This window comes from Oenanthe melanoleuca, chromosome 1 (genome assembly GCF_029582105.1).
Source record: "Oenanthe melanoleuca isolate GR-GAL-2019-014 chromosome 1, OMel1.0, whole genome shotgun sequence".
In the NCBI taxonomy this organism is placed as follows: domain Eukaryota; kingdom Metazoa; phylum Chordata; class Aves; order Passeriformes; family Muscicapidae; genus Oenanthe; species Oenanthe melanoleuca.
This window is the reverse complement of record NC_079333.1, coordinates 29,229,273-29,256,605: the sequence shown is the minus strand read 5'-3', so window position 1 is coordinate 29,256,605 and position 27,333 is coordinate 29,229,273. Positions and strand designations below refer to the sequence as shown.

The window sequence follows — 27,333 nt, the reverse complement described above, 5'->3', positions numbered from 1 at the left end:
CATTCTTTTTTGTTTAGGAAATACGGTAAATACCCAAATAATTACAGCTTGCTGACCAAACCATTGGCTATCAAGGTGCAGCTGACCAGCAGATAAGATCACTCATAGGATAGCTTGGGTTGGAAGGGACCTTTCCAGGTCATTTAGTCTAATCCCCTTTGCAGTGAGCATCCTCATCAGAAAAAAAAATTTTCTTATATTTAGTCTAAATATGATCTGTTTTAGTTTGAAACCATCCCCCTTTGTAATATTTCTACAGGATACCTGTTTCATGTAGTCAGTTTTAACATATATTTCAATTCTAAAGTAGTTGCAGATTCATTGCACACGATGGTGTGCAAAGTTTAAACCATACATTTATGTATATATACAACTCTTTGTTAACTATTTCTTTCTAATCTCTATATATTAGCAATGGTGTTATTAGTAGGAATTAGCATTTAGCTATTTTGGATTTACAGCAGTTGGAATGATATTTTCTTCTATTATACACAGTAAATCTTATACCACAGTAAATGCTTTATCCATGACAAGGCAGTTGTACATTTGAGACCTTCCTAGAGCCCTCAGCCATTTGCTGAGCTTCTGCTCTCTTACAAGTCTACATATTTATTTATTTTGTCTCTGAGAACCCTATTATGTTATAATGAATTTGCACCCACCAACAGATGGGGGCCCAGAACCTGGGCTTGATGAACTTGTGAAGTATTACAGCAAAAGATCCACTTCAACTCACCATTTAACATTTCTGCTTTGGCTGACACAAAAAGATGCTAAATGAAAAGTCATGTCTTGGTGAGCAGAGTTGCTAACTCCTCTTTTCTTCTCTGTTTTGCAGCCACAACTGGCCAGATGTATTGACCAGGAAATTAAAATCTGTCCTGAGGAACACAAAGAAGACACTAGGAAAAGCAAACTTTAAAGAGCTGGGAAGCATAAAGGAGTCTGGAATAAGTTTTGAAGAGGATGAAATCTGAGAAGAACAGGGACACCTTGAAGCCAATCCAACAGAGCTCATGCTCTCCATTAGAAGCCACTTCTCTTGTGAAACTGAGCACCAGCTCAGAGCTGTATATGTGTGTGTTTTTGGGAAGGGTGCACTGAGGAGCAGTTTTATATTAAGTAGTTGTTTCCCTGTTGTTATTGTGGGAAGGTCTGGTTTCATAAAAATGAGTGCAATTGAGAAGAAAATGTTTTGGACAGCAACAAAGAATATTTTTACTCCCCCACAGAAATTTTGAATCAAAATGTTCTGTTCCTGTATGTCAACTTCAGCTGAAATATTTTCTTTCAAATTGACATTTCAGCTGCAAATGCCAATTTAATGCTATTTTCAAAATGAAATAACAGTTTTGAATTGAAACAGTTTGGTATGAATCAATATTTGTTTCAAATGCCAAAGTGAGATTCTGCTCAAAATGTCAAAATATGTCATATTTGCAAATCCAGATCTAAATTGCAAGAACTTTTTTTCTTTTTTTTTGCTTTATACACACACATATACAGGATATATAAAACATGTTATGCTTTTCATCTCAAAGCAGGATGAAAATGGAATGACAAGATATTGCAAAACTAAGATGCAGTTCCATTAGCTGAGTAGTACTAATAAAATACGAACATTTTTCCTGCAAAAGTGGGGCTGAGGGAATGAATAGAATGTCATTAAAGCAGTGCAAAGCCTAAAACCCATCACTCTTTTTCCCTTCCAGTTTCCAAGTAGCCTCTGAGGCACTTTAAGTGCCTTAAAGTAGTCTCTGGCCATTTGTCCCTGTGGGTAAAAGATTTTCTGTAAAGGGTCAACATTTGGCCTGTAGGCACTTTTTCCAGAGCACACTTCCTCAAAGTCAAATAATTTTGCTGTTGGGCTCTTCTTCTTCCAAATATTTTACTCCTTTTCAACATCTGGCTCCTAACAACCTTCTGGGAGTTGTTCTTCTCCGTTCTGCAAAGCTGAAGAGAAGAGCAGGTATGGTAATTTAATCAATATTTCCACCTGAAGGTGTTAACTGAGAACACTGAGACCTTTCTCAAGCTCAATTTGAATTCTTCTCATCAGACCAATCAAAACAGATATTTGCCATTCAGATAATAAATAAGAATCAACAAATCCTTGGCAAACTTCTATTGGATATTGAAAATATCTTTATGAAACAAGGTGAGTCTGACTTCACAGAGTTAAGGAACACAGTATTTTCACAACTCATTCACTGTATCAAGTATAAAACATGCACTGTCAAAGTAAGATCTGTTTGAAGTATAAACATCTAAAAAGAAAAAACAGAAGGGAAATTCTTTAATGCTCTTCAATAATGGACTTTTACTCTGTGGCACCTCGTTTTGTAAAATAAGCTTTTGCTTTTTTAGTGGTGAGTTAATATTCCATGTGGGAGAAGTTGGCCCTTGAAGGACATCTGTCAAAAGGCTCATACAAAACTCAAGCTGTCAAACAGGGATTAGGAAAGCCTTCACTTTCTGCCCTGTGCTCACCTTCTGTTTGAAAATCCATCCAGAAAAATGTCCAGTGGAAGTGACATGGGGCAGGTAATTCTGACACGATATACCTCAAAGTACAGTTCCAGAGAGGAATGTTATCTAGATTGGTCTGAGCAAACATGGGTTTAAAATCAAACAACTTCTGCATAATTCATGTATTTTCCATTATTTTTCCATAGAAAAAAAAAACTATCTGTCACTGCTATCCTTTTACATAGCAGAGTGGGTTATATCAACCTGAAATTTCCATGAAAATGATTGAAACAAGATTTCAACCCACACTTCTGCACACAGTTTTGAATTCTTTCTTCAGCGTGTAGTCTTCTAAAATAAACAACGTTCTTTGAATTCCTTTTAAAAATTAAGATCATAAATCTGTGGGAAAGGGTAGCAGAGAAGCAAAGTTCTAGTCACTGATGACTTCAGTAATCCCAGGATAATTCTTTATTCTCTTTGAAGCCAGTGGTAATTTTTCTTCTTAGTTTCAACAGGAAGAGGCCAAGGACTCATCCCTGAGTGTGATTATCTCTGCTGTTAGGAATATATAAAACATAGTTATATTTTCCTGGTTTTGCTTTGTTTAGATAGATTTAACTTCACTCATGAGATTTCTTCCCATACAAACTATGATTACTGTATCATGTTCTTTTTTTTTTGGTTTTTTTTTGTTATTTTTTTCCCTAATCTTTTTATTACTTTACTCCTAAAACTAGTGTTTAGAATGTTGTAAAGAGGAAGATGTGGGCTGGAAGCAGCAAATGGGAATTTTGGTAACTCCACATCAGACTTCTTGGGTGATCGTGGACAAGGCACTTGGTGGATTCTTGGATAGGGCTGCTACACATTGTAGTAACCATTATCAACAGGAACCTACCACATGATTGCTAGAAGCTCTGCCACTAATGTTATAGAGTGAATTTTAATGTAATCATGCAAACCCACTGAGAGCTGTAGATGGTGTATTTACATACAATTAACATTATCTGAATATAGTTTGTATTTCATACAGTATTTTTAGCAGTCAATTTATAGCATATGACAATAAAGATCCTTGAAGACCTATCTGCCCACCCGAAAATCTCATTCTAGTTTGTATATTTACCTTCAGCTGACTTAGGTTACTTTTAATCTTTCTGTGAAGATAAGGCACCTATGGAGACCTCTTCCACATATTCACTGGATAATACAGTAAATTAAAAGCAGGTCTCAAGATACACAAGGCAGTGGCAGGACAGTCAGGCAGAGAAGGTGTGAGATGCAGAAGAATTCGAGGAAGACATGCAGCAGCCACAGCATGGATGAGTGCCCAAACAGCTGCAGTGGCCCAAGCCTGGGAAAATTTCCCATGACAGGGCATGTTAATGTGAGGAGAGGTCAATACCACTCCCCACAGTACAATTCTCATTAAAAATGTGTAGATGCTCCTTTGGGGTTTGGAAATAGAGCCATGTGAATGCAGGAATAGAGCTGAGGGTAAGTAATCCCAGGATAATTCTATTCTGTGATTCCATCCTCCCACCAGCAATGAATCTGTCAAATAGGTGCCTGAGAGAGATCACATCAACTGGCTCCTTTAAATCCATGCAATGGACGTGGTCTGGCAAGGTCCTGTGCACAGGCAGACCCCTACCTGCCTTCAGCTGCCCACTCACACACAGTGGTCATCAGATGGGTGCACCACTGGTGAAGGTGGGCTAAGGATTACCTGCTGCTGTAGCCACACACCCTTTCATTCCCCTTCAGCCATGCCTGGAAACCCTAGTGTGGCACTCATCACCAGCCCCATCTGTGTTACAAATAATGGCTTGAATCATATAATGGAATTATGTCATAGAATCATTTAGGTTGGAAAAGACCTCTAAGGTCACCAAATCCACCCGTTAACCCAACACTGCCAAGTCCACCACTGAACCATATCCCCAGGAGCCACAGCTACACGTCTTTCAAACACCTCCAGGGATGGTGACTCCACCACTTCCCTGTTCCAATGCTTGACAACCCTTTCAATGAAGCAATACTTCCTAATCCCCTACCTGGACCTCTCCTAGGGCAACTTGAGGCCATTTCCTCTTGTCCTAGTGCTTTTGATCTGGGAGAAAAGGCTGACTCCCAGCCAGATACAACCTCCTTTGAAGTAGTTGTAGAGAGTGATCAAATTAAAGGAATATATGGGAGAAGGCAGAGAAACTGCAGCTCATCACACACAAACTGAAGCTGTGTGAAATGGTGGTGTTAGAGAAAGCTCTTACAGGCAGAACCCAGCCTGATGAAGAGCTGTAGGATTGCTAGGTCAGCTGTAGGGTACAGAGAGTTTTATGTACAGGGAGGTTGGGTTAGCACATGGACCTGAAACAGACCTCCCAAAATGGAGAGACAGAATCTGTGTTCTGTGCAGTGCAAGAGGCACACAATGCTTCTCCTCTGATGCTCGTTCCTTTACAGCTGTTGCTGTTAAATTTAATTCACCAGCTTTTTCCTCATGCACTACAATTTCTCACAATCCTTCCCAAGCCTGACTTCAATCCTTCATACTTGCAGATGTCAGCATCCCATGGTTCTCCTTCCTTCCCTGGGCATCCCAAATTCTGCTGAGCACAACAGAACCCAGTGGAGGGGCTGCAAGGACCACCCACAGAAGTTGTCACATGATGCATCTTGATAATGCAATTCTCTGCTTTGCTTCTTCACTCCACACCTGACCTGACCCATGATGTTTGGTCATTACTTGGTGCAAAGTATCATCCTTTCCTGCACAGGACCTTAGTCTAGAAAATTTTATCAGACAGTTCTCTTTTATCGACTGCTTTCACTGACACATTATAATTATTTTATTCAAAGGAATTAACACTCCTTTTGCCATTTTCTGTTCTGTTCTCAACTTGAAACTCTCCAGGAGCCAGACTTGATAGCACACACTTCAGACACAGTTAAAAAAACAACAGATGATGAAAGTAAATACACTAATTTTCAGAAATCTAGGTGTCTGAAACATGTTCATTAACATATACAAAGAAACTCAGGAAAAGCTGATGCAGAGCCAAGGACCGATGCTGAAATATGTTATACCCACATAGGCCTGATGCCCAGATGAAAACTGCAAAACCATGCATGTAATCCCAGTTGGTCTTGACCAGAAGGCATTTATTAAGTGCTGGAGCCTTTTTATTTTCTATTGTTGTTAAAATCTGTCAAATTGAAAACATTCTGCAGTTTTCAAGTAGAAAATGGCCTGGTTTTCAGAGTTTGTTTGCCAGACACCTCAGCTGCCCATCTGCTGGGCTGTTGCAGGCAATGATTACAAAGCAACCCTGGAGGCAGATGCCTCAGCTCAATCTCTACATACAATTTCCTCCTTTATTTTATTTTATTTTTTTTTTCACTCAAAAGCTGGAACTGAAATAACATTTTAAAATATTGAAATCCTGCAGGAAACCAACTGACCTTTCTCCACACTAGTCAGAAAAACGTGGGCAGGAAGAGCAGGCAGCAAAAAGACTCTGCAGGGCTAAATGTCCAACCTCAAGGTCTTTTCTCAGCAGAAGAAATGCACTGTCCAGACATCACACAATAATATCTGATGGCAGATGTGCTGCAATTAACTGCTTTCATGTATTTTGTGACTCAGGGCTGCTTGCAATAAAGAGGCATGACAGGAGCACAGCATTCCTTTCCATTCCTTGTTTTGAGCTGTCTGTGATATCTTGGCACTGTGTCCCGAGAACACTGTGTGGAAATAAAGCTTTTGTTTAACCTGCTTGTGTGGGCTCCCTGAGGAGGTGACTGCCTGCCCAGCCAAATCTGTAACTCTTGGCTCCCCAAACAGCACCAGCAAATAGAAAGCACTGGAGGGAACAATTGTGGGTTGTTATCCAAATAAGATGCCAATGTTTATTCATGGATTCAAAGTGGATTCAAAGTTTATTCAAAGTTTATTCATTTATTCATGTCATCAAGGTTTCTCTGCCTGACTGCACCTGTCAGGACTGCAACACAGTCAGGACAAAAGGCAAATACAACCTGATGCTCATGGTGGGTTCAAGGCTTCAGTCCAATCTGCAGGGTGACCCAGGGAGCTCCATTTCTCAAGCCATGGAGGGATTGGCCTGAAAACCTTCTCCTCTCTATCCCTTTTCTCTTGTCCTCGTGTTTCATACTGGTTTGGGTACAGGCTGTCCAACACTGGTGTGTGTGGAGAGGAGCCAGCCAGCAGAAGGTGGGCAGATGGAAAGGAGCTGAGTGAAGAATCTCCCCAGATGGGGAGTCCTCCAGCTCTGGTGGGACAATAGTTTTTATATCCTGTGAGATCTCCACCAAATTATTCCCCATATCTGCAATAATGGGAGGCCAAAGCATTGAGAAGAACCAGCTTTGCATTATCTATCTAGATTCCAGTACAGTGCTTGGCCCTGTTTCCCAGAGCATTCCCCTGGAGAAATTGTCTGCTCATGGCTTGGACAGGTGTACTCTTCTCTGTGTTGAAAACTGTCTGGATAACTGAGCCCAGAGTGTGGTGGGGAATGGAGTTAAGCCCAGTTGGTCACAGGTGATGTTTCCCAAGGCTTGGTATTGCAGCCAGTCCTGCTTAATATCTACATCAATGTTCCAGACAAGGAGTTAGAGAGCACCCTCAATAAATTCACAGATGACACCACTTTGGGTGGGAGTGTTGATCTGCTGGAGGGAAGGAGGGCTCTGGGCAGGCTGGATCCATGAGCTGAGGCCAAATGTTTGAGGTTCAACCAGGCCAAGTGCTGAGTCCTGGATTTTGATTGCACCAACTGCAGGCAGCTAAAAGGCTGAGGGAAGAGTGGTGGAAAACTGCCCAGCAGAAAAGGATCTGGGGTGGCTGTGGCCACATCCCTGGGGAGCCTGTGGCTATGAACATCATATCCATGTTGCCTAATGCTACAGGGACCCAGAGACACAGTGACCCTGCTCATGGCTTCAAAACAAATTCCATGGCAAATGTGTAATCAGGATGATAATCCATAGAAGGGCTTGCAGATCTCAATGGCTCCAAGGGCTGAATGCTGTTCTCCCTTCCCCTGAGGGGAAATCTGTAGTTTCACTTGGAAGCACTGAGTGGTGAATTGAGGTGTCAATGGGAAGTTTTTCTCTTTCACTTCACTCTGGGCATAGACAAAGCCCATCAATGTGAATATCAACTTTGCTGCCCTTCCCAGTGCAATATCCAAAGAGACAATGCTGGAACACTGTGTTCAACCTCTTATATTTGTGTGAGTCCTGAAAGCTGCAGTGCTGAATGCATTTATCCTCACTATCTCGTGCCCAGGTGCTGGAGTTTTCTAGGAGCTGGGAAGACCTGCATGGCAAATCCTGCTCTTGGCAGCTACAAGGGAAAATGACTGGAAATATGATGTTGAATCCTTGCTGAACCCAGAAAAAACCTCACCAAGGGTGAAGAAGTACTGAGATTAGCCCAGCTGGTTCGTGCATGGTGCTAAAAATGCCAAGGTTATGGATTTGATTCCTGAGTCATACTCCATGACTTTATGGATCCTTTCCATCTCTGAATATTTAATGATTTCTATGAGTATATGTCTTCCAAGTTTTCGCCATTCTCTCTGTGGACTCCTGCTATCCCAGGTTGTCATTGTGTAGGGAAAGGAACATCCATGCTGCAGCAGTTATCTTTTTTGCTGTCCTTTATTTGCTACAAGAACTAGTCCTGGATAAACCTTCTGCTCTTGATTTTGTACAGCTCATCCAGTTTCTGTGGAGTTTATTTATAGAGAGGAAAAGACCTTGCTGGTCTGTCAAGCTGGAGCAAATATTTCACTGTAACTCCTATTATTGTCATTCTTAAATATTTTAACTGAAATAATTTTGACAAAATCACAGGAAAATCTTTGGCATTAAAAAGACCAACCACAGCCAATGAGGACAGCTAATTACTGCTCACATCTGTGGCATTCAAATTCACGGTTCAATTCAGATGTAAGCATTTTATGCTGTATATGTCAATGTCAATGTATTTGTGCCTGCAAGTACATGTACATATACATATATATACATACATATAAATGTATTTGTATGCATTCAACTAAGCAGCATCCATTTACCACCAGAGGGCAGGCAGAGAATATGAAAATTAATTGTCCTCTGCTTCCCTGCACATGTCAATGAACAAGTTGCTCAGTGGGCAGAAGGGTATCACCAACGTTTTCTTTCACCATCTCCAATGACTTTCTTATCATAGAATCAGAGAATAGTTAGGGCTGGAAGGTACTGTTCAACCTCAGTGAACAGGGACACATTCAACTGCATCTGGTGGCTCAGAGCCCTGTCCAGCCTGGTCTTGAATGTTTCCAGGGTGGGGCATCCACCACCTCTCTGGGCAGCCTGTGACTGTGTTTCACCACCCTCACTGTAAAAACACCTCTTCCTACTATCTAAACCAACCATATTTTAGTTTAAAGCCATTACCTCTTGTTCTATCACAACAGGTCCTGCTAAAATGTTTTTGTCCTGAATCTCAACCCTTTCAACCACCTGGTATTTCACAGTGTGATGACTAGTTTTTGTTTTGTTTGTTTGCCTGAGATCTAAACCTAGCAATGTTAATGTGAACCAGTGTGTCCACTCTCACAGTCCTGAGTCCTAGGAGCTTTTGGAAAGGTGCAATGAGCAAAGAAGAGCTTCTCTTTTCACTCATTAAAAATGTGTAAGTCTTGATGCCAGAAAGCAAATCCTTAAGAGCAAGTACCTCCAATCAGGAGATGCTCATGACATGGCACAGACAGACCTTCCAGATATTATGGGTCATGAGATCCATAAGGATCATTGTCTAAAACCCAGTGCCCTTGACCTTAGGAGGAGAAGGGGCGGACAATCTTATCCAGAAACTTCATCCCAATGTCATAACAAAGATCTTTACAATTGTGTCCAAGGAGATGAAAATTTATGGGGGTACAAAGGCCCCTCAGGGCAGCAATCCTGTTCAGGGCTTTGCTCAATGGGATGGTGGATGTCAGACCCTCAAAACAGCAACAGAATGGCAGAATCAATTATAATGTTTGTAGCACCATCCCCAAGTGGCTTCACACGAGGAAACCTGGAAAGTATTTTAAGGGATTGTTATGTCCAGCCTGGGCTGGAAAGCTGGGATATACACCAGCAGGATGTGTACTCATAACCATCAGAATAAACCAATTTTCTGTTTCCTGATGACAAGAGGGATTCATTTCCCTTAATTCTGAATCTGTGTCTGCAGCAGTCACGCACCAGTCCCTTCTTCTCAAGAGAATGTCAGAGCTTGTGGAGGTGACTCATCTGCTGGACAATTAGATGAATCATGAGCAAGACAGGATTCCATTTCCCTCCCTGAGCTGTGGAGGATATCAAGATCTGTGGCTCATTTGGTAGGTCCCAACCTGGCAGTTTCCTACACTTGATTGAATATAGATCATCTTTTTCACCTATGACATTATTCTGGAGTTACAAATTTTTATGAGAAAAATAAAAAATCAGGAGTTTACTCAGCTCTTCAATGCCACCTGGGCTTGGCAGGGGATAAATCTTTGTGCATAATTGTGATTTTGTGTTCCCCATATTTTAACAATTCAATGCACTAAACTTTGTGGAAGTGTAGCCCATGCACTGGATTCAAAGTTTTATCTGAGGTGCAGCCCTCTTCTGAAATCTGGAAGGAGATGCTCAGAAGCAAATTATGCTTTCAGTGCTTTGAAAAATCAGAGAGAAGAGCAGAATCTTTTCCTTCAGATTGTTGCCTTATGTCTCCTTTCTGTCTCCACTGAAACAACCCCTCCGTGTCTTCCAATGTATCCCTTGTATCATTTGGTTCAGAGGGTTTTTAGATGGTACAGATACCTTTCTCCTCTACCACTATGTTCCACCTAAAACACTTCACACAGGAACTCTCAGGATGTATGGTTGTAGCCCAGCAAGAATCCTGAAGGTATTAAGTATTAAGTAAGGGTTTCAATATTTTTTCTTCATATATATTAAAAAAAAAAAAAAAAAAAAAAAAAGCGCCCAAAATACATCTTTGGGGGTGAGAGCTGGATTATTTGAGAAAAGCCAACATACTGAGCAGTAAGCAAAGACATTTTGGAAATAACCCAGAATCTCACTGTGGGCTATAAAAAAGCCCCCTGATTTCAGTAAGTGGTGACGTAGTGATGGATCAGAGGGCTGTGGGAAGGATCAAAGGGTGTAAGGAATGACAAAAATAGAGCATTTCTAACTCATTTCTTCTCTCTCTATGACTCCAACCTTCTTTTTTTTTTTTTTTTTTTTTTTTTTTCAGCATTTGCCTAAAAAACATTCTAGAAGGAGCAAAACACAGTATAGATTATGCTCTCCACTAACTCTTGTGAAGTGCACTTCTGCAAGAGCTGAAAATTACCTGTATCATGATCAGCTCCAAGGCTTTATAGATATAAATTTATTAATTTAATTAAAATATAATAATATATATAATACTTATTTAATAAATATAATGGCCATTCACTATTGCTTCACTGCAGTAAAACACCACCTATACAAAGAAAGCATGGTAAAGATATGGAAATAAGGGAAGAAAGGGGAAATTCATTATTTGAATGGTGGTTTACAAATAAGAGTAATTTTTGTAAGGTCTGATTCAATAGAAGGGACTGAAAATGCTGGGGAGAGAGATCAACTTTTTTCATTCCACCAACGAAAAGAAAACAGGAAGAAGGAGGAAGAATGGATACTATTACACATATTAAATTAAGCAGAAGATTTAGAGAGAAACATGATCTTTAGCCCCATTAGCACAGAACACAGAGCAAACTGTTCTTCAGCTTGTTCCACACCACCTGATTCATTGATCTTTCTGCTGCTGCAGTGGTAAAGCAGAGATACAGGAACTATCTGTGAGAGGAAACCACATCAATCTAATTTGGTTTGCATTTCAGGATGAATCAGATTTGTCACATGCAGCACAGTTTCCTGAACCTGTTGATAAAGCTTTGGGATGTTTCAAGCACAGGCTGGAAGATGTTCCTGGAGAAGTTAGCAGAGGGCAGGGAAAACCCAGAGACACTTCAAAACTCAAGGTAGGATACAGGCTCCCTTCAACCACTGAAGCAGGGCAAGTGCAGGGCAGAGATATCTGCCCTCATTTCTGTCTTCTTGAGATGTTCACCTGTCGACTTTGCTTGCAAGCCATAGCTCAAAGTGTCCCTGAAGGATGAGGATGAGAGGATGTCTGAGGACCACAGGGTTTGGAAAATAAAGCCAGAGTAGTCTGGAGATTGTTTTCGCCCCCCATAATACAAACACAAATTCCATTTGCACCATTTCAAACCCAACCCCAACCCTCCCCACCACCCTCCCAAATAAAACTATGAGACTCTCTGCAGCTCCTGTCATATCACTTTACTTGTCTGAGAGTTTTTCTCACATGGTTTCCCACTTTTTTTCTTACTGGCTCACTGCCATGAGCCCCAGCAGCCCCTCCATCAGGCATTGTTTTCTTCCCAAGTTATTTGTGTTATCTGCTCTGCAGAAGACCCTTATCACCAAAGTCACATATATCTTGTGCTGGGAGTCTCCACTGTATCTGCCACTCCAAGTGATCTACAACATCTCTCAAGGGTTCCATGAATGTCTTTTTGCACCATCATGTGTGTTTTGCTTTCTTGCTGAATTTTCTGGCACTGTCTGCCTAGGCTTCAAGCAGTGTTTGAGGACCCTGGTACCCAAGTGCAACCAGATGAGCCAGGACTTTGTCCATCCTTCAAATCACTGCATGGTAACAGGGCTGCAGCTAACTCCTGCATAGCTGGGCACATCTGCTTTGGTTAGTGTGGAGTGTCCCATGGGAACTGGAAATGCTTTGTTACCCTTCCATGTGGACCTGAGGAAGGTACCAAAGACACAAATCTAGTCTGGGGAAACACCAAGAGCAACATCTTATTTGAGTTCTGCTAAAAGCACAGTTCCTGGGACCTGCAGATCCACAGACCCTGAGATGTGATGAGGGCTGAGATGGGACAGGAATCACAGCTGACCTGGTGACCAGCACAGCTTCACTATTCACTTCACCACTTGTGTCAGCACCAGCGTGTGAGGTGTCATCCCCGCAACAAACTTCCCTCAACAGCAGCAGCAGAAACAGAAAAAGAGTGGCTTGAGCAAAGCTCTGGGAACCCTTGTTCCTCATGCATTTTTTTGAAAAAAGAAAAGGCTTTAATCAGACCCAGAGGAAATGGAGCATAAATATCAAACTTTGTTTAGGCTGGGAAAATATAATTAAAGATGGGTATCTTGTTGGCAAGATACAACTTATTTTAACAGGGAGGTGAGCACATGGTCAACTTCTAATCTTTTGCAAGTTATTAAAACCAGCCAGTTCTCTTCCTGGCTGTTTTGTTGGGGGGGTTTTGGGGTTTTTTTTTAAGTGTAATTTCTAAAAAAGCAACTGGGCTAACGTCAACTCAAGATAATGATGCTTATACTGGCAGTGATGTCTTGGTGCATCTCAGCAGCTGGGAATTTTTCTTTCTGTTCATACACAGCCATGTGTCTCCATGCCAGCCCACCAACCATGCCTGTTCCACTCTCCCATGGAAAAGTGGGAATCCTGTGACAGCTAGAAAGGAAGAAGAGGGCCCAGGGTTGACTTTGTGTGCCAGAACTGACCTGTGGCTTTTCTTTTCAGGTGGGGTTTGCTGGTTGCCACATCCTGCTGGCTCAGTATGGAGGTGTGTAGGATTTGTGCATGGCAGATAGCAGCAGAGATTATGAGCAGTTCTGGTGGCAAGATCCTGCAAGTTTTCAGGGTGTGGTGTCCCTGCTTGTATCCTCAGGTTCTTTCATGGGGTATGCAGGGGTGCATTGATGCTCTCAGATAAGCCAGCTCCCCAGAGTCAATCCCACTGAGGGCTGGCTCTCCCAAGGGCACTCTTTCCCACAAAACCAGCTTGGTCCCTCCAAGCTGGGTGTAGTTCTGTGGCTTCCTTCAGGGCCTGCATCAGGTCTGGTTGCTTCTGCTCCACACAGTCCTCCCACACTATTCCACAGCAGATTTGGATGCGTCCCTACAATATTCAAGGTATTCTCAGAGAAAGCTGGCAGTGAAGCAACAAATTCAGGGCTGTAGGAGAACCATGCAGAGTCAGATATCTGAGTTCTACACATTGAGAATTAGTCAACTTGCTCTAGAGAAGGGACAGGTCTGTATGGATCCAGCCAGGGATCACTTCCTGGGAGAGACCCCTTAACTGGGAGAGATGTAACTGGAGGAGCACTCAGGTGTCACTGGGTATCAGCCACTGGCTGACCCAAGTTCCTGCAGCCCACACCCCAGAGATAGACGTCTAACTACAGCAGCATCCATGTGAATAACTCCTTCTGCTTCCATATAAGTCTGAAACTCATTGTCAGCAGACTTCCTCTCCTTGCTGTGCCAGGCCATTTTCCTTTAGCCAGCCATGCACCACCTGGATAATACACCTGGCCCCAGACCTCTGAGCAGCAGGAGTGCAGCCCCCTCCAGGCCTGGCTGCTGTGACACTGAGCTGGCCAGCAGGTGCCCTGGTCTGATTGCAGAGGGGAGACAAGATCTCCTTGGTGACCTCCCTCTGTCAGTCCCAAATAAGAGCATGGACCACGAGGGGAGGTGCAGCTGGGTGGGAGAGGGACATCAACACATGAGTGTCGAGCTGATGCCAAACCAAATAGCACAGCCACTGCCATGAGGCCACACCACAGAGCCACAGGGGGCTCCTACTTCAGGCACAGCACAGGGTAGTGGGGGCTTCCAGACCACCATTGATGCTATGCTGTGTTTTTTAAACCACCTGTGTCCCATGTAAGTGCCATTCTGAGGTCCTCAACAAGGATTTGGAGCTGCTGTACACAAACAAACTCCTCCAGATCTGCTTCTGTTGCCAAGACAAGTCAATGAGAAACAGTTCACCTACTAATTGTTAAATCATTTGAGCTTTAAAAAATATGCATATACAGTTATATACATGTTCATTATCATACATGATATAATTAAGAGCATGTATCTCTATTGCTTTCTTCTTTGCCATAAGGTAATGTTACTTTTAAATTGATTATCCTTGTTGCATTCCTGTTGCAGTAACACATGCAAGATGTGTTACTTTGCAGCATTTAACAAACCACATCTTTCACATCTGTATACTTTTTCATCTTGAATCTCTCAGTATGATGCAGATCTGAAGTTACCTGGTGAGGAGCTGGTGTGCTAAAGAGAATCAACAGTAACCTGTGGCAAATGAGCCAGCATATGTTTAGCAGAATCCACAAAGCTGTTTGGCACATGTTATGGAAGGACATGGGTTTCATCTGATTTTAATAAACAGATCCAGGAAGGTTGGACAGAATTGATGCTGCCCAGTAGAAGGGAGTCAGTAGCCCTGGTTTTTTTTTGGCCCATCCAAAATTCTTGCCCATAATGGCAGATGTCAGTACAAAGAGGAGAAAACACAGAATGCTGAAGGCAAAACTCTCCCCCAGGCAGGAGGTCACTCAATTGGGATACCCTTGGTGCATCCAGGGAAGAAGATTTGCAGTGACCCCTGGGAGGCTTGCTTTGGTCTCTGGTGCTTGCAGGAGCTCCCTGGTGGGGTGGCCCAGGCAGGGCTGAGCCCAACACTCAGCTTGGTCCTGAGACACCCACTGTGGAGCTGGCCAAACTCTCTCAGAGGTTTGCACTGCTGCAAACTATCCTTCAGAGGCCAGTGCACCCCTGTCCTGGTGCCAGGACACATCTGAGCAGAAAAAGACAACCCAGGCAATGTGCAGGTGCCCCACTGGTTTACACAAGTTCATTCCTTCTGAAATAAGAGAGAGCTCCACATCCAAGGAAAAGAAAGAAAACTCCATCCCAGTGCCCTTTCTGGAAGGCATTTACATTATTTCCCATTCAAGCATTAAATTGAATTTATCTTTTCCCCTAAGGATGCGTTTGGTCATCCCACTGCTGTGCCACAGAGACACAGCTGAGCTGTTGGGAAATAAAACATATGTGCTGTCCCTGCTGCAAAACTTCCCTCCCATACACCCTTTTCCTGTGCAGCCCATTCTGAATGGACTTGGAGTTTTGGGCTTGCAACTAGCTCGGTGCCCCTGATTCCCTCCATCCCCTGGGAACCTGCAAGCTGACAGCTGTGGGACAGGCAGGGATGACTTCAGAGAGGAGCACGTGTCTGCAGAGCCTGCAGAGGGGATCTTTTTGTGGAACTTACAGACTGTTTCATGTGTCAATACCAGAGGAGCGTAATTACCAGCTGAGAAACTGCAGGAAATCAGCCGAGAGGGAACGAACGAAATGGAAAATAGAGAGAAGAGCAGAGGACACACACATTTTAAAACAATTACCGAGGTATGTATCCACATGCTTGTGGGAGCCTGGGAATACATGAGAGATCGTGACTGCAAAGGAATGAATTCACGGACCGGTCTATGGGGAGCATTTTTTTCCCTGTGACTTCAAACTTCTCCCGGAGCTCACAGAGTTTTAGTCAGCTGGCATGCACTAGAGGTACGGCTTCCCTAAGGAAACTCTTCCTCCACTTGCCCTGGAAAAGCTGCTGGGAGGGTCTGGGAGACAGAAGGCTGCAAGCAGAGGTGAATCCTGCTCCTCCTGGTCCTCCAGGCACAGAACAGGTACGTGGAGATGGGAGCATGTGGAAAGTTGAGCTCTTGGCTGCAGGAGGGATGGGGGCTCTGGCGACGTGGAGCTGCAGCCTTTGAAAGGAGCAGGGAGGAGGAAGATAGAGTATAAATGAAATTTACCGTGTTTATGGGTAGGCTGAGGCTGCACACACTGTGTAGAGGGCTCTATCCACACAGCTGTGCATTTAACCCATCAGGGACTCTGCAGCGAGCCTGATCCCTCATGTTAAGGAGGCACTGATGAGTTCACAGCAATTCCAGGTTTGTTCTTGCTCTCTGGGTTTGCAGGAGTGGAAGATGGGGACACATCTGGGTATTTTTCCTTTCTGTGCAGGACTTTAGTCTGTCTGTGGGATTGCTGCATTACAGCTCTCTGAACCTGGAGTGCTGCAGAGATCAGCCCTGTACCCTGATTATTGCCACTCTCCCAGCTCCCTGAACACTGACACAGCCTTGGGCAAATCACACAGCCCCGGGTAAAATGGGCAAAAAAAAGCTGCTTGGCTGCTCTGCTCCTCTTGCTACCAGCACTGTCATTGAGCTCTCCCTGTTGGAGCACGAGGTGTGAGGCGGCAGCTTTACTGTGCTACTCTTGAGATCCTGACAGCTTGAATGTCACCTTGGGGGAACAATGACTTACTGAGAGGGTTTTGCTGCGTCTGGGTTGCTACCACAGGAATTAAAGCTTTAAAGTTTCAGGAAATCCTTATTTATGTAAAAGTCGCAGATAAATTTATAAAGCCAAACCCTGTTGTATTTTGATAAAAGTATATTTTTTATAAAAGTGCAAATATGTTTCCTTAAATAGAATCAAAAGTTAGATTTTCCACAACAGCAGAAATTTGTGGTTTTTTTACTAAGATGTAATAATTTCAACTTTAAAATCAACTTCTTACTCTAAAATGCTGAAATCCTTTAATTTTCAGTGATAGAAATTCACAGCAAGTAATCTCTTTTTAAAGCAGATGTTTCCATTTCAGTGATTGGATCACTGCTTTACCTTTTACTAATATAATGATGGATGGATTCAAGGGGGGTATCAGTATCATGCAATCAGATCTATTAGAAATAACTATCCTCACCTCATTTTTACTCCTGATGGATCACATAAGTAGAATAGATCTTTTCCAGATTCTGATTCCACTGTCAACAAAACTAAATTGCTGAATTAAAAGCCTGTTTTTCTCTCTTTTTGCTGCACTAAAATAATACTAGAAATTATTATGTTTTAGTTCCTGAATCTGAGTTTTCCTGGGAACTGTGCTTTCCAGGGAGATAGTTTGTTTTCATGGAGAGATAGTTTAATCTGCAAATCACTTTCTGCTGATATAAGTGTTTTCATTTTCCCATCTCCTGCTGTCCCTTCACCCAGCCCCTCTCTCAGCAAGTCTCCAGCCTAGTGAATTTAATGCAATTGTAGTTTTGTTTTCTGTTTCTTTCCTGTAGAGAGGAGTAGGGAAAAAAAAAAAAAAAAAAAAAAAAAAAGAATAAAATAGGGAATCTGGCTAAACTCCATGTATCCAATCAATTGAAAATGTTAATTTCTGGTGGGGAAATTCTGTTGGCTAAACACCTGAGGTAGGTGCAAGTAGAGAGAGGACAGAGTGAGAAATGAGGGAGGCAACAGCTTCAAAAGACAGGAGAAAAACCACTGGGGTTAGAGGAGGTGTGGGAGTCCTTATTTTGGAATTCAGACTTGGCTTGGCTGTGATTTTAATGAAGCAAAGTCCTGAGCATCAGAATCAGTGCATGCCCTTCCCTCCTGGTCTGGCATTTGCTTCTGCCCAGGCTCTTCTTCACAGTTCACCTGGCACAACTCTTTGGTCACTTGGTAAAACAGCCTGAGGAGCTGAGCTGGGTTTTTAAAAAGCACAACCAACAAAATCTCTGCTATTTTTATCCCTGCAAATCCAAACTTCCCTAAGTGCTCTGCACATCCATGTGTAGAAAATGCAAAGCTGCAGTCATCCTGGTCACTTGTTGCTCTCCATTACAGGCATGATATTAGTAGTCCATCTCCAAATTAAATCAAAATATCCTATTTTTAATTTTTTTTTTTTTTTTTTTCTCATGGAGGCCTCGAATGTTTAAGGTTTATCTTGCAAAAGTGTCTGCATTGCAAGTACTGTTGCACACTGCTGACAAGGCAAACTCTAAACACAGAGTATCTGAAAGGAATTTAAACCTCTGGACACCACAGAAGTCCCCAGCTTCAACATAAGTTCCCTGCTCACTCCAAGGGGGTTGCAGTTAGAGAGTCTGAGTCCAGGAAGCATGCCAAAATCAGCACTGCAGCCAGCTCCAGACAAGGGAGCTCAAGGCATGATGTGCTTTTGGGAAGATGGTCAAAACCAGACAGACAAGAGCCCAGTCGAGGGGAACCTGTCTGGGGTTGTGATAATCTCACTGAAGGACTGTTCTCCTGAGAGCTTAACATGGATTTTAATGGATTTTTCTATCCATTGCACCTAATCAAGCCCTCCCCTGCTGTCTTTTCATAGCATTTTCACAGCCTGACCAGCAACCTGGTCTGCAGGATGGTGTCCCTAACCACAGCAGAGGGGTTGGAGACAGAGGATCTTTAAGGTCCCTTCCAACCCAAACCATTCTGTGATTCTGTGATTTATGCCTCTCACTGCAAAGCAATGAGGTGTTTAAGAGCCCAGGCATATTATTTCAACCATGGGAAAATTGCATTGCAACAGTTCAGGCTTGTGGCTCTGGGAGAAAGCAATGAGAAGGACTGTGCAAAGGTGGGTTTTCCAGCAGCAGTACTTAGCAAAAGGAAGAGAGAAAACCAGCAATTAGACAGCTGCTTCAGCCCTAGAGGGAAGCACAAAGTAATAAATCCAAACCTGAACTCACAAGCCATCTGAAATCATCCTCTGCATGACAGGAGAATGTCTGTCAGGGTGGTGTCCTGTTGTGGCTAATATTCTCAGCTTAATTTTTTGGATCTAAACAGAAATCATTTCAATTTGAGAGTTCTTTCCACATGATGCCAGGCATGCTGCCCAGCATGAGCATCTGGACTTCATTGGATGGCTTGGATATCATCTAGGCAGCATCTGGAACCACACAAACCCATTAAATGCCTTGCATCTTCCTTGCATCTTCCTTTTCCCACCAGGCTCAAAGGAATGCAAAGCTGCACAGGTAGGTCAGAGGCATAGCAGGCCCAGAGATGGGTTAATTTATTGCACTGCTTGTGTCCATCTCCATATTAGATGATGATCTGGTGCCAGCTTTCACATGTGTTGACCTCTGTGTTCCATTTGAAACCTAACCATAATTGCTTTTACCTTCAGAGCCATGAAACTGAGCATCCTCTTCTTGCTGGCAGTGGTGAGCACAGGAGCCTCTAACCATCATCCCATGGAGGGGACACCCTGTGAAATGGTAAGGAGGCATTCCTACCCAGAGCCCTTGGGATCTGCAGTGGGGCTGGGACACCCTTGTTACAGGCATTGTGCAAACAGCCCTAGGCTCTGAGAAGGGAAATCCCCAGGATCAGATTTCTGTGGGATTTGCAGGGGTAAGGGATGGGTAGTGGGCACTTCTCAGGCTATGTCCTTTTTGTCCTGACAGCACATAAGAGGGGTGGAAAGGGGTGAGGTGAGAAGAAGAGTCATTATCTCAGGGGTTTTTTTCTAAAGGGGAGCTGGTTAAAAGAAATTTGTCCTTATTTCCCTAAGACCATAGAGGCATTCTGCATCTGAGACAGAGAAAAGACTTAGACCTAAAATCAACTCCTTTCTAAGTTCTTTGTGCTTTAAATAAAGAATTTTATGTGAAATATATCTACACCAGCTCTTTTGTAATAGCAGGGAGACTGACCTCCTCTGCCCTGACACAGCATTGCTGCCAGGGAAGTTGCACCTGACTTCTGCTGGAGGAAAGAGAAGTGACAAAGCCTCTTGCTCTAGTATGAAATTTTGTCCTTGGATTTTTGCAAGCACCTGGTACAATATTATAAATGTTATTCAGACCTGAACTTTCTCCCTTCCCTATCAAAGTGTTTCTGACTGTAACAGGCTTTTAAAAATACCTTTTTTTCCCATGAATATTGAAGCTGCTTAGACAGATCTTCAAGAATTTCCAAAATAGGAAAAAAAACAACCCTATTTACTAGCTGTACACAGCTCCCTTATGGGACTCATAACATTCCTGCCCACCTGCTGTGTTGCTGCACTTCCTGAATTCCAAAGAAATTAAAACCTTGTTCATACAGAGTGATCTTGGGAACCTGTGCTGGTTTCCACCACGCCACCATAAACTGATTTCATCAAGCCAGCCACCCAAAGCAGTTAACTGAGATCAATTTAGCTCTGTCAGAAAGCTGCACTCAGTGCTGGGATGCTCATCTCAAATAAATGAACAGCTCAGCATTGCAGATGTCAATGCTGATCATCTTCCTTCACTGGATGTTTGCTCCAAGGAAAGGTGTGGGTAAATCCAAACATCATCTAAAGAAAGAAGGAGCTACTGGATTAGCTGCTGGGTTCATGAAGCCCTGCATTACTATTTTTCATCACAGCCTGGCTGTTTCACACAGTGCTTTCCCTGTGGTGATGCCTTTAGAACAGACAGAGCTCAGAAATTAATACTTTCATCCCAAGTCTCCTGGAAGAGGCATGAGTCAGAACCTTGTGCCCATCTCTGACTCACCACTATGCTCCTGTCATTGAACAAGAACTTGAGAAGAGGTTTTAGGAAGTAAACAATCCCTACCGGACCAGATACTGAAGGGACCAAATGCTCCTCACCCTGCAGTGCTTCTTGACAGTGGACTTGACAGAAACTGATGGCAGTACTGGCAAAAAAGATGAAGTCAGAACATGAGACTGGCAAAACCATCTTTTCCAGTTTCAAGCTGCCAACCCATTGGGCTGAGAGGTGGAAGGGGGGAGATAAACCAAAGAGATGCTCCATCCCACAGAGATGTGCTTTATCTTTTCTTCCTATTCCTGATGAGGATGAAATTCATGCAGTTTGAGCCTCAGGGAGGTAAAGAAGGTACAGAAGATAAGAAAAATGGTGAGGATCAAAATGGTCAGTGAAAAGGAATGATGGTTTTAAAAGAAATATGGGAGGGGAACTATTAGAGGTGCAAATGGCAGACAGTGGGAAGTATAGATTTTATCTGCCCCTTATATCCCTGGGACAGCTCCATGGATGCAGATTAAAGGCCAAATCCTGCAAGACACATGGTGATGTGGGACTGACCTCTCACCCACTGACTTCAGTGAAAACCAGCTGGCATTGACAGGAGTTGGACCAGAACTTTGCTAAGACACTTTCTCCCAGGAGAAGTGAAGGGGGCTCTACACTTGCTGAGATTTGGCTCAAAGTGTCTGAAGAAACCTGGTATCTGCCTTAGGCTGCAAAGTACCTGCTACTTTTTCACTCTGGATTGCTTTTATCCTTCTGGCTTCTGCCTCTTACACAAAGCAATTAAAAAAGGCTTCCTTCTCATGCCTTGGACCTAAGCCCAACTCTAGGCATATTTTAGCTCAAAATGAGCAATTCTACCATGGCTTTGCAGGGAAGAAATAATGTCAGGGAGAGGCCAGAAAATTTCCTTTTTTCTCCATAATGTTTTTAGCTGGGGGAGATTTAAGTGAATTGGAATGGGGGGGGAAAAAAGGGCTTCAGGTTTTTGTAGTCAATTTACTTGGGATCTTTGGGAAAAAAATGTGTTAGAGGAAGGACTGTGGGACTCTGACTATATCTAGAGTTTGGATGAGCACTTGTACTTCTCTGACACGTTTTTGTGTGGTCTCCAAAATTTAGATTATGCAAAAGAGATTCACAAAAGACTGACTCATGCCACAATTCTCCAAAGCAGACATGTCACTTCATTCACTCAAAGTTTACATAAAATAGATGGGTTTTAATATTTTTTTACTTTTATGTTTCTTTAATATCTGAAAGACTTTATGTCATGGAAGCAGGATCCTGCTTCTACACAGAAATTAAGATTCAGCAGATTTTTTCCCTATTTCTTTCCTTTCTGATCTTGCTACAAATACTGTATGGCCCAGACACACAAATATATTCATGACAAAAGTTTTCTTCCAGTAAATTGAATGCTGCTTAAGCCTTTCACATTCCACTTCCTCACACTGTATGTTCTCCTTATTAACAAAATACAGCTTGATATGTATGCAAGTATGCTCATGTTCATGTTCCCAATCTTCCTTATGAACACACACTCCAAATTTGGCCTGGACACAAACTCAATCCTAGCTGCAATTAAACAGAATTACTTCTGGATTCTGACATTAGTTTTATTTCTCTATCTGCTGCTGAGAATTGACCTAAAAAAGTATGACCCTCACTGCACCTCACAGCTTTTTTCTCTCTCAAGTGCTGGCTTTACAGAATTTGCCTTTTCCATGTTGTGTCATGTGTGTTTTGTCAGAGTGGTTTCACAAGGCACTCTCCCCATGCAGGAAGAAGGGAACTGCTACCTTAGCAAAAAGATAAACATGGATAGTAAAAGCAGGAAGAGTTTGGAGATTTACCTCAGAAATATTTCAGTTGTTGAATGACCCATTTAGGATAAAGGTGCATTTCTAAACTAAGCCATGGCTAAAGGAAAATGTGATTGGATATCTGAAGGTGTGACTATGAAGGACAGACACGTTTTGTGATGTAGGATCCTCAAATGTTTTTCCACCTCCTTGCTTTGGGACCCACACTGCCAACAGAGTGAAGCTTTTTCAAGTAGTGTTTACTCTAGCAAGTTGAGTTCAGAAAATCTAATACAGAGATGAAAGTGAGAAAATTAGACATCAGAAGAAAAATTAAGAAATGGTGCTTGATTGCAATGGAAAAGGGGTAAAACTCCTTCACTTGGGTCTATTAAAAAGAGTCCAGGAGAAAGGTACAAAAAGGAGAGAATTCAGTAGGTATCACACACAGATAAAACTCTGCTGTTGTAAGTCAGAGATGCCTTTAAAATTAAAAGAGAGCTGTTAGCTGCAGAGAGGTGTAAGGATTGCTGCTCTTGCTGTCTGACTGCTCAGGTAAGGTGGTGGGATCAGTGTTTCAGGAGGAGGTTTTGCCTGGATCTTGAATATTATTTTCCTGAGATATATAATGCAAAAACATTTTTAATTTGTCATGTGACAATCCCTTTTCTCTCTTTTTCTGGCAGGCAAGCTCACAGGCATTTTGCAACAACAAAGACCTCCACCAAATCCCTCATGAGCTCCATCTGAATGTAAACAAAATAGATCTGTCTGGGAATCTGATCCAGAGCATCCCTGAAATGCCATTATCATTGTACACTTCCCTCCAGTATCTGGATTTAAGCTTCAACCAGATAAGCTCCATCACCTCTGGAGTGTTTGCACGCATGACGAGTTTGCTGGAAATAAATTTAGCCAATAACCATTTACATGAGCTGACTCAGAATGGGACAGAGGGGATTGGACTTTTGCCCAAGGTGGAAATAATGGACTTGTCCCACAACAATCTCTACAATGGGATGGCTGAGCATTTCATTAACCAAGCTCCAACACTGCAGTGTCTTTCCTTGGCAGACAACAGTATTGTAAAGATATCACACAAGATGTTTCAGGGATGCCCCAGTCTTGTGGAGATAGATCTTCAGAGAAATATCATCATGGAAATAGAAGAAGGTGCTTTTGAGACTCTAGCCAACCTTTCCAAACTCAATCTCTCCACAAATTCAATTACTTGCATCTCTGATTTCAACCTCAGGCAGTTGGAGATACTTGACCTTAGCAGGAACAGCATTGAGACCTTCAGCATCACAAAGTCAAATGATGAATATAGTTTAAGATCTCTGGATCTTAGTGGAAACAAATTGCTTCACTTCCCAGTCTTCCCTCAGGTAAATAAATTGGTAACTCTGAATTTATCAAATAATTTAATCCAGCTCACTGCTGAATCCCCTTATAATAAATTGGACTACATAGATAATGAATGGCTAGATGCTTCTTTTCATCTTCTTGATCAGAAGCGAAGTAAAAATACGAGCTCTCTTCATTTATCCCAGCTTGTATATTTAGACTTAAGTTATAATGAAATCAAATCCATTCCAGATGGGTTTTTTGAGTCAATGTTGTCCCTTCACACCCTTAATCTCAGCAAAAACTGTCTTCAGGCATTTGCAATACACCACAGTGCATTGATCTCCCTAACTGTGCTTGACTTGAGCTACAATGCTTTGCAGAACGTTCACCTTGATGCTGGTGCTTTGCCAAATTTGAGGGAGTTTCATATTCAAAACAACAACCTTCAGACCCTGCAATTTGACATCTTTTCCAGTCTCCCTAGCCTCAGACTTCTTAACCTACAGAGCAATAATATCAGCCTTTGCCACAGGTACTCAGGATTAGCTGAGCTAAGACTTGTTGGAGAGGAAAGTGGCTGTGTGTCATTTGTCAATTCTCCTGCTCTCCAGTACTTGTACCTAGCAGACAACATGCTGAACACCCTACCAGCACACACCTTCTACAAGACTCCACTGCTTGTCTTGGATCTCTCCATGAACCCTGGACTGAAAATAGAACTTAAAGCACTAGCAGGACTGGAAAAGTCTCTGGAATATTTGCATTTACATGGCAATAGCCTGATAGATTTAAATATTGACTTGCCTTGTTTTATTCACCTTAAGCATTTAAACCTCTCTGAAAATCAGCTGAACTGGCTGCCTAAGTGGGATGGTGACTCTCCATTGGAAGTCCTGGACCTACGGAACAATAGGTTCAGTACATTACAGGACAGCAATATTTTAGCATTAGAAAATTCACTTAAAAGCTTGTATCTCTCTGGGAACCCACTCAACTGCTGTGGAAACATCTGGCTTTCATCAATGATCCAGAACAAAAATGTCCATATCCCCAACGTGGAGCACTTAACGTGCCAGTACATTCAGAGCTTCGGGTATTGGGAAGAAATGCACATTGGAGACATCAGACCAGAAGACTGTGAAAAAGAGGATCTGAAGAAAATCAACATCCTCATCATATTAACATTTGTACTAGTTTTATCTGTGATCATCGTTGGTGTGGGTTCGTTTTTTTGCTTCCGAAGGCAAAACTTTAGCCACCAGTTTAAAGCATAGGAACACAAAATGCCTTGAGAACTGAAGAAATCAGGTGCTACCCTGGCACTGTGCAGAAATGAAGGATAAAATTCTCATCTTTGAGTTTTAACTGTGGACTGTAAGATGGTTTTGAAGTGTCCCTGGACTGCACCACTGTAGTGGTCTGGGTTGCAGGGACTGGAAAGGGAATTTGCTCTGTTTTGCACTTGCTTCATTCACATGCAGATCTGCCCAAAAGATTACACAGTGCTAGAAGAAGGTTAGAAGGCCACTGTAAAGTTCTGCTGGTTTTTTGAGGGATGTGTGATTTAAACCAGCTCAAAAGAAAAAGGCCTCTAAGGTCTTGACACCTGAGACTTTTCACTAAGCTCAGGTGATGCCTTCAGCCAGTTAGGAAATCCCTTCTCAAAGTTATGTGCCTCCATAAGATGTTTTGATTAATATTTTGATTTGGTCTGAGCTTTGCTTTTACCTAGCTGGTTAGCTCCTAACCCTTCTTAAACTAAAATCATACAAAGATATGCCAGAGTGGGTCAAAACACAATTTTCACTCAGTGAAGTTGGTCGCAAATTCCCCTTGAGTTCCAAAACAATTGGAATTTAGCTAAAAAGAAAGCAAAACAAACCCAAATGGAAATTATAAGTAGTGTCCATTGTGCTCCTGCCCACCATTCAGACAGCTGACCATGGAAACCATGGAAACCATGGTAGGAGCCCTTTGGATATCTCATTTTTTTTTGTTAGGATGTTGCTCCAGTCACTGGGGCAAGACATGAGAGGTAGATGAGGTCAATTAGTTCTGGCACTTAGCACCCACAAGGGATGTAAAAGAAATCTCAAGCATGAAACAACTGCTGATATGTTGCCCAGATCTGCTCAGAAGGTCACAGGTCCACAGTTTAACTAAAAGAGGAGAAATTTGCTTCTCACGTGCAATACATATTTAACTGGGAATAATGTGAAGAAATTAATCTCTGGGGTGAATACTTTGCAAAAGAAAAATCTTGGAGAGTGAATTTCAACCAGGTGGAATTGGACTGAAATGCTCACATTTCTAAGGAAATGTGTGGGAAATTGACGGCATGCAGTTGCATTTCAATACAGAAGAATAATATATCTATTTTTAAAGGTCATGGAAGGTCAGACTGCAAAAAGATACTGTTGTGAAATGATACACAGCAAACCTAGTCCTGTACCATTATTCAGACCAGATGTTCACTGTGTCACCCTAAAAAATATCACAGTCTAGAGGATGGGCTGTAATAAAAGTTATGTAGGTTCTCATTCTGTGATGGGTTTAACACAGCTAACATGCTACATTGCTAAAAGTTGACACTGACATATGTTTTGTTCTGTACCCTGACAGAAAAGTCACACTTTTGAAGTAAAGAAAAGCTCACCAAGAGTGGGAGTCTGACCTACTAATCGGGTGCAATGGCTTCAAAAGTAACTTTATCAGGTATTCTGTTAATGCCACAAACTGTACATTAAGGCATATAACAAAATAGAGGTCAAACCAGATAAATAACTCAAATTGCTGCTTCATTTCTGTTTCCTCAAGCTAGTGAATATAAAAATCAACACACTACAAAAAGGTGTATAATTCTATTTTTAAAGCAGCTATGTAAGAAACTCACTGGTGGATTTCACTGTGGAATTTTGTATAATAAAATCATATTTGAATTTTGTAAAAAGCACAGGGTTGTGAATATATTTAATCACAAGTCTGAAATGATCCACAGATGAAAAGGAAAGCTTTCCTATTTTTCTTATGTTGTTCAGACTCCACTGTACACCTTTACCTTCTGGTCCTGAAGAGGAGACAGCTGTTCCATATCTTAGAGTGCAACCAATGGAGAGCAGGAAGATCTACTGAAGATGTAGGCAAACATTTGGAATAGGTTTTTCAGAGAACTTGTGGATGACCCATCCCTGGAAGTGCCCATGGCCAGGTTGGATGGTGCTTTGAGCATCCTCATCTAGCAGAAGGTGTCCCTCCTCATAGGGTTGGAACTAGATGGTCTTGCAAGTCCTTTCCAACCCAAACCATTCTGTGACTCTGTGATTCTACAGATTCACACAAACCCCCAGCAGCA

General features: G+C 42.3%; 2 protein-coding genes across 3 annotated transcripts in view; both read left to right on the top strand.

The window, feature by feature from the left end:
• Window positions 1-977, top strand: part of GUCY2F (guanylate cyclase 2F, retinal) — a 36,499-nt gene extending 35,522 nt beyond the window's left edge. Inside the window, exon 18 of the mRNA XM_056508725.1 lies at window positions 839-977. Coding sequence (XP_056364700.1) covers window positions 839-977 — 139 coding nt within the window. The remainder of the gene's footprint in view (window positions 1-838) is intronic.
• Window positions 978-15,631: 14,654 nt separating this feature from the next.
• LOC130262165 (transforming growth factor beta activator LRRC32-like) lies at window positions 15,632-26,750 on the top strand. 2 transcript variants are annotated; one of them, XM_056509052.1, is made up of 3 exons: window positions 15,632-16,146; window positions 19,464-19,554; window positions 23,318-26,750. In XM_056509052.1, the coding sequence occupies exons 2-3, from the start codon at window positions 19,468-19,470 to the stop codon at window positions 25,253-25,255; spliced, it is 2,025 nt and encodes a 674-aa protein (XP_056365027.1). In that variant the 5' UTR covers window positions 15,632-16,146; window positions 19,464-19,467; the 3' UTR covers window positions 25,256-26,750. The 2 variants fall into 2 exon arrangements, with proteins under 2 accessions (XP_056365027.1, XP_056365110.1); XM_056509135.1 differs by lacking the exon at window positions 15,632-16,146 and adding an exon at window positions 16,349-16,416.
• Window positions 26,751-27,333: the final 583 nt, after the last annotated feature.